At 39.3% G+C, this 13,018-nt stretch overlaps 1 protein-coding gene across 3 annotated transcripts in view; it reads left to right on the top strand.

Moving 5' to 3' along the window:
- Positions 1-359: 359 nt before the first annotated feature.
- The window catches only part of TBX1 (T-box transcription factor 1), a 57,197-nt gene continuing 44,538 nt past the window's right edge, over positions 360-13,018 (top strand). The window contains exons 1-2 of one of the 3 annotated variants that reach the window (XM_089672481.1): positions 360-712; positions 11,004-11,114. In XM_089672481.1, the coding sequence (XP_089528607.1) occupies positions 11,075-11,114 (40 nt within the window). In that variant the 5' untranslated portion in view covers positions 360-712; positions 11,004-11,074. Of the gene's footprint in view, positions 713-10,887; positions 11,115-13,018 lie in introns of those variants that run through there. The other 2 variants (XM_089672482.1, XM_089672480.1) reach the window with 2 other exon arrangements.

Below are 13,018 nucleotides of genomic sequence, written 5' to 3'. Positions count from 1 at the left end.
TTAAATAGCCCCCCTCCCCCATCCAGTTCCATGAGCACACATGTATGTATGTATTTATATATTTATCTGTTGATTTCTTATCGGCAGCAAAGTTGCTGTGGCATGGTACGCTGGAGCCCTAAAGAGCTGTGCTTGCCCTTGTGAGCTGTGATGGGGCTCGCAGTGCAGTGGCGCAGTGGATGGTGCGGAGTCTATGGAGTCTACACCTGCATCCAGACAGAAGAGGCGCTAGAGCAGTGAGAAACCAGAGCCCCCTGACCAGCCAAGGTTAACAAGTACTGCTCACAGATACTACCAACTGGTCTTCTCATCCCTGGAGGAGCTCTGCCTATACTTCCCCATACACACCTCCATTAATTAAGCTGCCATCCGAGGCATTTTAAGGGACACTACATCCATCCAGTAGGAGTCATGAGCTGAACTCTTGAAAGCACTTGAGTCATTCTCTGGATTCACATGTTCTACACCACTGCCTAATCAATTTCTACACGAAAAAAAAAAAAAAGCTGAAAGGACATGCCAGCCTTAGTGGTTGGTCCACGGAGGCTGCCTTAAGAAATCCTGTGTTGGATTTATAGGGCAAGAGAAAAAGGAGCCAGGACTGCATGCTGTGATGGAAGCAGTATAAATAAATCCGAGGCTACTGCTGTCTGATCCAAGCGCCAAGGTCTGCTCTGAGGACAAGTCAAGGGATCACCCTGGGACTTAGCAAGTAAGTAGACAGGGAAGGACACTGCTCAGCCAGGAGCCTTCAGGGACTACACTGTGTATGTGGCATGACACTGATGACACGATACTCCATGGGCTCAGAATACTGACATATCTACACAGGGATATAAAGATATATATACAGAGAGAGATCAATACATATATACTGTATGCATATATATGTAGATAGAGATAGACAAAGATATTTAAAGAAGAAGAACAAGAGAAAGATAGATCGATAGATAGATAGATAGATAGATAGATAGATAGATAGATAGATAGATTTCTTGATTAGAAAGATATGATATATATATATATATATATATATATATAAAGTATACATATAACTATATATATCTAGAGAGAATTGTAATATGGTAATTACTAGTCAGGTATAATTCTTCATGTTCTCCTATTAACCACTGTTTAAATTGTCATTTTTCTAAACATTTATATATTTTAGTTATTTAACATATTGCATATTATTATTATTATTATTGTTATAAATATTATTATTATTATTATTATTATGCAAGTAAATACATTTCTCAGTCAGTTCTATAACCAAATTGCTATATTATCAGCCAGCGCATGTTCAGTACACTGTCCATTAATTTATTAATGTTGAAACAGCTGTATTATAGGTTTAGTAAATTGCATGCAACACTTGGGTAAACACTATCCAAAATGTCTGATTTACTAAAGGCGTAGAGGAGCTAAATAAAAAAAAGTGAAGCTGTATTCTCTTCAATCATCTGTTTATGAGCTGCAAAAATTTGTTTTATATGTTTAGTTTGTTTTTGTTAACTTTCTCCGCACAGATTGGTGAATACGCCTTTACTTTAACATAAGAACATCACTTTATGCTAGATGAGTGTTCACTACTCCTTTAGTAAATCGATCCCCTAGTCAGGTTGATTTATGTTTATTTCATTTCTAGAGAATGTGTAATTTTTAAGCAGGGAAATGTGATAACTCCCCCCCCTCATATGAAGAAGTTTTGTTGGGGTTCGCCCCCCCCCAGAGTAGTCAGTGAGATGACAGGTAGGGAGTACATAGAAGAATGGACAGCACTCTATAGAGCTGTCAGTGTTCTCCTTCTGTCTGCAGCTGGGTGACCTTGGCATTTGTTATGTGTTTTCTTCTTTCTTTCTTTTTTTTGTTTTTTTCTTTCATTTTTTTTTTCTGCGTGGCGGGGGCGGGGGGGGGGGGTTTCTACATGACATTTTATAACACCATTGTTAAGAGGAACTTTGTTTGTGGAGGCTATGTAATCATAATATTTTAAGATGTTTTTTAGCCCTCCATGCCGATCTCTTGTTACATGTAATGTATAATTGTCAGTAAATATGTTAATATGTCTGCTTTCCATCTAGGGGGAAAATAAGGCTTACATTGAGAAAAATGGAGAGTTGTAGCAAATAAGTCATTCGATATGTTGATATGAGGATTAAGTGATGGTTAAACACATATCTTAACTGGGACTGTTCAGGAAATTTGCTTAGTGCTCAGGATCTCATTACTGCAGAATAATAAACAAACGGATTGATGTCTCCGGAAAATGTGCACGGATTGTATTGTGTGCAGGGACAGCTACACTCACCATGGACACCCACTGTTTATTATCCTTGCAGTACATGTACACCGGGCACTACTGGCATCATAACCATCCACGGATGATCATACCCATCTGATCATACCCATAGCTGATCATACCCATCTGATCATATCCATAGCTGATCACACCCATCTGATCATACCCATAGCTGATCACACCCATCTGATCTTATCCATAGCTGATCATACCTATCTGATCATACCCATAGCTGATCATATCCATCTGATCATACCCATAGCTGATCATACCCATAGCTGATCATACCCATAGCTGATCATATCCATAGCTGATCATACCCATCTGATCATACCCATAGCTGATCACACCCATCTGATCATACCCATAGCTTATCATACCCAGCTGATCATACTTATCTGATCATACCCATAGCTGATCATACCCATCAGATCCTACCCATAGCTGATCATACCCATCTGATCATATCCATAGCTGATCATACCCATCTGATCATATCCATCTGATCATACCCATAGCTGATCATACCCATCTGATCATATCCATAGCTGATCATACCCATCTGATCATATCCATAGCTGATCATACCCATCTGATCATATCCATAGCTGATCATACCCATCTGATCATATCCATAGCTGATCATACCCATCTGATCATATCCATACCTGATCATACCCATCTGATCATACCCATCTGATCATAGCCATCTGATCATAGCCATCTGATCATAGCCATAGCTGATCATACCCATATGATCTTATCCATAGCTGATCCTACCCATAGCTGATTATACCCATCTGATCATACCCATCTCCAGCTGACCATATCTATCTAATCATACCTAACCCTAGGTGGTCATACCCATCTGATCATACCCATCTCCAGCTGATCATGCCCATCCCTAGCTGATCATACCCATCTGATTATACCCATCTCCAGCTGACCATATCCATCTGATCATGCCCATCACTACCTGACCATACCCATCTGATCTTACTCTTCCCACCCATCCCTAGCTGGTCATACCCATCTGATCATACCCATCTCCAGCTGACCATATCCATCTGATCATGCCCATCCCTAGCTGACCATACCCATCTTATCATACTCTTCCCACCCATCCCTAGCTGATCATACCCATCCTCGGTTCCAGCATGGGCGTTTCATCAACAGGCTGAAACAAAGGCAAAAAAAAAAAAAAAACAGTTTACCGAGCTGACTTGATAGAATGGTATCACTGGATCTGAGTTGAATTTCCTGCAATGGTTGGCCATTTCAGTATAAAAGCAACAGGAAAAAATAACAAAAGGCTCAGAGTTGGGTGTTGACGTGTCTAAGAGTGATAAATTAAGTGCCCTTTAACCCTTTTACAGCCGGGGGAACGGACCGTTGTCTGTTGTGAGAAGAGGATGTACATGATGATGTAGGATAGGAAGAACGGGGAGATTTTCCTGACTTTTTATTTCAGTCAGAACAACAGAGGTTTGAGTGATGAGCTATGTATGTCATCCAGGTAGATGCATGCCAAGAGCTACAAACTCAGCCATCTAGATTCCAGCATCTCATAACATCATAATAGTAATAATAGTGATGATATTAAAAAATAAATTGTAATACAATTAATTATTAGGCAGTACTAACCATTATTAATAGTAGTGGCAGTGTTTTATTATTATAATAATAATTATTATTATTATTGTTGTTGTTGTTGTTGTTTTGGTATTCATTTGTGAAATTGTCGATTACCGTCTTGCTGTTTGTAAAATCTCAAGGAATCGTTTCCAGCAGTCCAAAGGGTATGATATGGATGGGGCTGTAAATATAGCTAGTTTTGTGCATTGTATACTATGGCTGCTTTTTTACATTGTATACTATGGCTGAATTTGTACATTGTATACTATGGCTGAATTCGTACATTGTATACTATGGCTGAGTTTGTACATTGTATACTATGGCTGAGTTTGTACATTGTATACTATGGCTGAATTTGTACATTGTTTACTAGGGCTGAATTCGTACATTGTATACTATGGCTGGGTTTGTATATTGTATACTATGGCTGGGTTTGTATATTGTATACGATGGCTGGGTTTGTATATTGTATACTAGGGCTGAATTCGTACATTGTATACTATGGCTGGGTTTGTATATTGTATACTATGGCTGGGTTTGTATATTGTATACGATGGCTGGGTTTGTATATTGTATACTAGGGCTGAATTCGTACATTGTATACTATGGCTGGGTTTGTATATTGTATAGGATAGCTGGGTTTGTATATTGTATACTATGGCTGGGTTTGTATATTGTATACGATGGCTGGGTTTGTATATTGTATAGGATAGCTGGGTTTGTATATTGTATAGGATAGCTGGGTTTGTACATTGTATACTATGGCTGAATTCGTACATTGTATAATATGGCTGGGTTTGTATATTGTATACGATGGCTGGGTTTGTATATTGTATACTAGGGCTGAATTCGTACATTGTATACGATAGCTGGGTTTGTATATTGTATATGATGGCTGGGTTTGTACATTGTATACGATGTGGGTTTGTATATTGTATACGATGGCTGGATTGATACATTGTATACCTTGGTTTGATTTGTACATTATATAATATGGCTGTGGTTGTACATAATTTTGATTATATAAAATACAGCTGGTATGTACAATAGAGTATAATATGGCTGGGGTAACATATGGCTGGGTTTGTACACTGGAGTATAATATGGCTCTCTTTTCAGATAGTAGGGTTGGATTTGTACCCTAGTCAGGGGCGGACTGACAACTCATGGGGTCCCCGGGCAATAGGGAATCATGGGGCCCCTGTGTCCTTGCCCAAACTCAAAAAAGCCTATGAAAAAGGTACCAGGGGCATCTCATGGGGCCCCCTACGGACCCTGGGCTCTCGGGAAGTGCCCGAGTTTCCAAATGGTCAGTCCGCCCCTGGTTGCCATGAACAGTCATACTGGGGCAGGTGCGGACTGACCATTTGGAAACTCTGGCACTGCTCGAGGGCCCGGGGTCAGTAGGGGGCCCCATGAGATGCCCCTGGTACCTTTTTCATAGGTTTTTTTTTTCAGTTTGGGCAAAGACACAGGGGCCCCATGATCCCCTATTGCCCAGGGGCCCCATGAGATGTCAGTCCGCCCCTGTCCTGGGGTGCACTGCTTTACTAATCTACTCATGGTATATTTACACCATACAGGACAGTTGTAATGTGGTGCTTATGTGGTGTTTATATTATTTATTCCTTGGAAAAGTACATTTTGCTGGAATTCACACACAAAATGCAAGAAGCTGGGTTTTCTTAAACTTATTGCATGGAAGTACATTATTATAAAAGGTTTTAAGTAGGAAAAAAACCCTTACAATTTTTAATTTGATCAGGTTTTAATCTTGCTTTGCCTTCCAATTGCTGTCTGATTCCACCAGGGGCATCTCATGGGGCCCCCTACTGACCCCGGGCCCTCGGGCAGTGCCCTAGTTTCCAAATGGTCAGTCCGCCCCTGACCCTAGTATATAGTCCTTAAGGACTAGTATGGGTGGGTGTGTCCTTAGGGTGTATATTAGGTTGGGTGAGTGCACAGGTGTATAAGGTGACTGGGTTGTCACTTAAGTGTTTAATATGGATGGGGATGGTTTGTACATGTGTATTTTATAGATATAATATAGCTAGATTAGTACACATGGCCGGAGTTATACATTTTTGGACTATATATATTTAATAAAAATCACCATATTATCTATTGACGTCAAATACCCAATAAAAGTTGGGATATATTTCTATTTTTTTAATTGCAGAAAAGCAAGGATGGCAATGACTTCTATAGTGATCAGGTCCAGTATATCTAGAGATCCCAAAGGCCAGCATGGACATGGAGCAATGAGTGTACAATAAAAACTGTCTGACAGCCCCAACCCCACCAGTCATATTTAAAAATTCCTTGTTACTGCCCAGTGCAGCTCTGGATCTGATTGGTCGCTGAGTATCAGCACAATCTTTATTTGAAGCACACTGATCAGTCCCAGAGTGTTTTGAAGGAGCAGTGAGCAGTAAATGTTAACTTACCCTTGCTTGTCTGTCTGCTTCCCAGACTGCGGAAATCACAAATGTCAAAACAGAGAACAATTACAACTGATACCACCAGGTACAAGCACCAGTGCATCTCCCCATTGACACCGCTAAAGGAGTGGACAATCTGCACACTATAGATGTGTAAATGTTCACTTCGATTATCCTATCATGTGCAAATGATAGATAATATATTTGGTCTATACATAGATTTCCTTTATGTGTGCAACTGAAGTGAATATTCACACAATTTATTGTGTGAAGACTCCCAACTCCTTTAGCAAATCGGTCCCCCGATGGCTACTCTGCAGGTCCCAGTGCTGGCCAGGGGTACAGAGCAACTGTGTGCTGCAATATGCACAGCATCAATAAAATGCACTTATTACTAAACAATCTTCACAGTTCCCGAATGATGGCACTATAATCCCTGATCATGCCAAAGAAAATGGGATACAAATTGGTGGTGGTGCAGACTGCAAAATAGCTATATATATATTTTTTTATTATTATTATTATTAATATTAATTTTTGTTAATTTATTTTTTATCCGACGTTCCAGTCGTGCAAGTGATTGATTTTGGCGTATTAGACAGTTCTACTCCTGTAATAAATCATCCCCAATAAAGATGAATATGCTGTAAACGTTGGATGAACCCTGGCTTCTGTGCTATGGAATATACACATATAAAAGACATGTAATAGAGGAATGAGTGTCTTATTGGGCTAGGCTGTATCTGTGAAGGTGAGTGGAAATGTCCCCCAGTGATGTGACACTTCTGTGCATTGCTGATAGACGATCAGTGCAGAGCTGGGGCATAAGGTTCTCAATCCTGCCTTCATGTCCATGGTGGTCACATGGCTATCACTGCAAATTCATCCACATTACACCCTACTTCAGCTGACACCCCTAAAATATCGCCTGTGTGAGATAGTAAATGAAACCATTATATATATATATATATATATATATATATATATATATATATATATATATATAATTATTTCATTTACTATCTCACACAGGCGATATTTTAGGGGTGTCAGCTAAAGTAGGGTGTAATGTGGATGATTATATATATATATATATAATATATATATATATATATATATATATATATATATATAATTAGATTTATATATAATTAGATTTCCTTCAATGCATTAGTATTATTGCCAGAAAAGCTGGCAAGTAAAATAAAAATAATACTACCATGGAAGATCTTTGCAGCAAATTGTGCCATATATGTATGAATATATATAGAAAAGAAAGAAAAATGGATTGCCGCGCATAAAATAACTTTTCATGTAGAAAAATCACCATACAAAAGAGTGATCAAAAATGGACAAAGCCAAACATAATAGTGCTTAACATGAAAAAAAAATTATATATATATATATATATATATATATATATATATATATATATATATATATATATATATATACACACCATTCCCAGCATCCAATCAGGTCTCAGTGCGGAGTTGCCCATGTCAGAATCCACAGGCTGTCAGAGTGTGGCTGGAGTTTGCTGATCGCTGAGTGACATTTCTGGTGTGGAAATCAATCTCCAGTGTTCTCCCCCCTGTGTCCTCCCCCCAGTGTTTGATGGGAACTTATTACACGCTTTTGCTGCCTTATAATGGGGATTTTTCATTGCGATGAATCCGATCCCAGCCCTGCTGCTAATTCGATCATTTGGAGAGATGGCAAAGCCCTGGTCCTCTTCATTTTGCTCAATGAGCTCCTTTCTGTTTTCCTGGACCCAGAAGAATTCTCCAGTGAGTGATATTAATATGTGACTTTAATTAGGGCTGCAGATCCCCTATTAGTGGCTCGCTGGTGTCCGCACTGGGCTCTGGCCATGACTGTCCCAGAACAAAGGTGTCCATTCTTCTGCTGGGCTCCGCACACAGCACTGCACAATCCGCTTCAATATGAAAGACAAAGAATTTCAGTGTCACCGCTGACGACCAATCAAATCCGATTTCGTGTTCTAAACAGGTAGCAGGGTAAAGAATGGAAGGATGTGATTGGCTGCCCCGCACAGCGCAGAGTTCCCCCACTTGTTAGGCCCTGTTGTTACTATCAGTAGCCCCCTGTATGTTGTGAGGATCAGCAGAGGAAAGAAAATGCATTTCTTATTGTGCCATTTCCAGATCAGCCAGGAGAGCATCCCTTGTGTCAGAGTCCTTGTGAAAGGAACGTTTCAGCAGGTAATGTGAGCAGGATACAGCACACTTTAATCCCCTGATAATAAGATCTGCCACTATTTCTGCACAAAGGCCTCTTTTCCCACAGTAATATCTGATGGACATTTCATCCACAACCCACCCTATGATATCCCCATCAAATCAGCTACAAAGCACCCTGACTCCAGCCGATGTTTACTTTTCATGTCCAAACCTTCAGTTACGGAGTATACAGAGCATGGTGTATGGAGGGAACACCATCAACTCCTGTACAGGGATCTGTGTACAATGTACAATGCATGTGTATAGATGGGTTCAACCTGTGTGTGCGATAATCACAAGGATTCCGCCTATTTCATGTATCAACCAGTCGGTCAAAGGAGAGCTAGGATCTCAATTATCTGCTATATATAAATATATGTTTAATACATATATACTATATAATATCAGATCAACACTTCGCACGACTTGGAATAGGTGGTGATGATGACATCCAAAAGCTTGTAACATATATGGGGCACACAACCCATCATTACACCTTCAGAAATACTCAAATATATATATATATATATATATATATATATATATATATATATATATAATACATTAATTAAATATATAAAATGTTTTTTTTCATATATATATAATTTATTTATTTTTTCTCCTGTATTTTCATCATACCAGCAAAAATTCCAGACTGCGCCCATCCAAACCCCCAACCGATAACCTATAGGGGGAAAGTGTTATATTTCCGATGTGGCAACTCCTTAGCAAGTTAGCAAGTAAATTTATATATATTGCATCATTGTATGTTTCGTTTCCTCTTATCTTCAGTCTCATTAAGGAGTCCGTTTATGACACAGAGAATAGCTGAGATTCAGAGGATCGCAGCTATTTTCTGGTCATTCACAGTTTATAACACTCAGGAGAACATCTTCAGCTCTTCACTGGAGATCTGTGTTCTCCCTCCAGATTCTCCATCCCAGAGCTGGAGAATCGGAGGGACCGCAAAGCAGCGATAATTTACCTCTGTTTAGTAAACTGATCTTTTACTGTAATCTCAGCCGTTTTCCAGCATTTGTAGACCGTTCTCCTTTCGTTTGGAGAACTGATCTACATATGCTTCATAAACGGCATTCACAGGAGAACTGTGTTCTCCGAGAATTCAGGAGAACTGAGTAGCGATCTATTACTGCTGGTTCATAAACGGACACCTAAATATTTTAAATTGTAGGGTCTATTCAGTACTCTGTTGTATATATATTATATATATATATATACTCTGTATATAAAATGTATGTATGTGTAAATAAAATAAGTAAATGTATATATAATGCCTGTGTTTTGTGTGTGTGTGTTTATCTATCTATGGTTCCGTTTATGACACACAGAATAGCTGAGATTCAGAGGATCGCAGCTATTCTCTGGTCATTCACAGTTTATGACACTCAGGAGATCAGCGGAGAACATGTTCAGCTCTTCACTGGAGATCTGTGATCTGTGTTCTCCCTCCAGAATCTCTGTTCACAAACGGACACCTATATATTTATACAGTATACACAGGAGAGAGAGAGAGAGAGAGAGAGAGGGGGAGGGAGAGAGAGAGGGAGAGGGAGAGAGAGATTATATATAGTCATGAATAAAACCTCCCAATATATATATATATACACATATATACACCATACGCATATATATGAATGTATTTGTGATAGATAGATAGATAGATAGATAGATAGATAGACCATACGCATATATGAATGTATTTGTGATATATATATACATATACAGATATATACATATATATATATCTCAGGCAAGGCAGCATGCAACAGTGTGGAGATCCATATCCTGGTCCGGTAGGTAGGCAGGTAGGTAGGTGGGTAGGTATGCGGTGCAGTGTTGGGCAGTCCTGCTGATTGACAGGGCTCTTTTTCCATCAGCCATCCAGCAGAAGAACGTGCAGGCCAGGAGGGAGGGAGGCGGGGGCTCGGTGACACCCAGGGCTGCAGGATAAACGGTGACATCAGGCAGCTCTGCCTTCAGGAGAGAGACTGGGGACAGATAAGACTCATCCGATCACTGATAGTCCAGGAAATCCCAGGGCCGAGCTATTTGCACATGACAGCAGACAATAGAGTTGGCAGGATCAAACTTGTTGCAGCTGATATGAAAGCTGTCTTGCTGTAGTCTTTTCTGTCTCTTTCTTTCTTTCTTTCTTTCTTTCTTTCTTTCTTTCTTTCTTTCTTTCTTTCTTTCTTTCTTTCTTTCTTTCTTTCTTTCTTTCTTTCTTCTTCTTGTGTAGTAATAGTTTCCTTTGGCCTTGAATGGTGTTTTCCGGGGACAGTGTTTAGGGGTCCCTTATGGAAGAGTGCAGTCCTCTGTCCCCCAAAGCCAATGCTTTCAGTATCGCCTCTCTGATTTCAGCTTCAGAAGAAGTGACCACAGAGGAGCCCAGCGCTGCCCTGGACAAGCTCTGCAGATTCCAGTGTCACCCTATGAGAATGCACTTCAGTGCTGTGACCAGGGACATGGAGGGTAAGTGTCCTCATCAACACCCTATAGTGTCCCTGTCATCATGGCAGGGTTAGACCCATGACAGTGCCCGTGGTCTGGCAGCATATGGGCATTTCCAGAAGAGTGCACAATGACATCCTGACAGCTCTGGAACAACACTGATAATAAAATCGTGGAAGACTTCCATGTCCTTATGTCACCCAGTGCTGCTCACTAGGGCCGTAGCGATGTATGAAGCACCAGGTAAAACAAAACATATTCCAGTCCATCGAATCAATAAATACATAAAACAGCCCATACAAAGTCAGCTGCCTCCAGCACACACAGTGATTAGTATTTGATTCGTCTGACATTTCCCATTGACTATAAATATATTGTGGGCTGTATACCTCCTCTGTAATCCAACACAACATCTACATATGGAGAGATTCTAGACATATGAATGGCAGATTCATCTAAAGACCCTCATATGCCATATCAGCCTTGCCCTGCCTGTGACGTCACGCCTTATGTCATTGTTCTCTAATGGCATACCCAGTCATTTTAATTATATAGCAGTGCCTTTTATTACAGGCGGCAATTATAACAATTGGCATTTGATGACACCTCGTCAAATAAAAATTCCGGTAACTTCGTTTATATCGCTGAATCCTCTGCAGTGTCACAGTGGATCACAGACAGTACAGATTTCAGATCATCAGCAACAGGCATAGTCACCTAATGTGAAGGTAGAAAAGATGTGTTGCTGACCTCTAGAACCCTCCTCTAGAACTCACAGTGTGGAATACAAGCACTACATCAATGTACTTCACATACACATGTCACCAATGAGGACTAGTGTAAGATATAGACGGTTAACCCATACACTGCCATCTAACACTCATCTCTCACAACAAGAAGTGCCTAATATCGTATGTCCTGGATAAAAGACCTACCATTGCTGGCTCTCAGCATTCTCCTGATCACTCTTAGCATGGACTACATACACTGTGGGGGAGATTTACTAAAACTGGTTTCTACGTAGAGCTGCACCAGATTTTGAACTCTCCAGGTTTAATAAATCACTCCCTGTATTATGTACTTTAGATACATACGTCATCAGTTATGACTAAAGTTACATATAGACAGTTTAACATATACATTTGATCAATGCATTTTAGATATATATGTCACCAATCATGACTAGTGTCATATTTAGACAGTTACAGTTAAATATTTTACTTTATATACATATGTCATGTCATATATATATATATATATATATATATATATATATATATATATATATATAGATAGATAGATATATATAGATATATATAGATATTTAGATATATCTATCACCAATCATGACTAGTGTTTTATCAGTTTAATACATACACGTGATCAATGCAATAAATATATCTCCAATCATGACTAGTGCTATATGTAGACAGCTTAACCCATCTACTGCCAGCTCAGCCCAAAACTCCCACAACTTATGTGCCTATTATCATATGTCTTTGGTAAAAGACCTGCTATATTCCTGGCCAATGCAGTGTGAAATACATATGTAGTTTAAATACATATGTCCCCAGCCATGACAGTAGTTAGATATAGACAGAATAATACAGTGTAATTCAATCAATGCACTTGATATACATGAATCACTAATCATGACTTTGTAACAATACATACAATTGATCAATGTACTTTAGATACATGCTGTATATCACTAGTTGTGACTAGTGTTATATGTATACAATGTAATGTACGTATTTGAGCAACGTACTTTAGAGACATATATCACCAATAATGACTAGTGTTATATGTATACAGTGTGATGTATGTATTTGAGCAATATACTTTAGACACATATATCACCAATTGTGACTAGAGTTAAATGTAGACAGATTAATGCATACACTTGATCAATGTACTTTAGATAC

This window comes from Staurois parvus, unplaced genomic scaffold (assembly GCF_062004578.1).
Source record: "Staurois parvus isolate SC_StPar_1 unplaced genomic scaffold, SC_StPar_1.0 ptg000129l, whole genome shotgun sequence".
Classification (NCBI taxonomy): Eukaryota; Metazoa; Chordata; class Amphibia; order Anura; family Ranidae; genus Staurois; species Staurois parvus.
The sequence above is the reverse complement of the archived record's forward strand: the minus strand, read 5'-3'. Positions and strand labels throughout refer to the sequence as shown.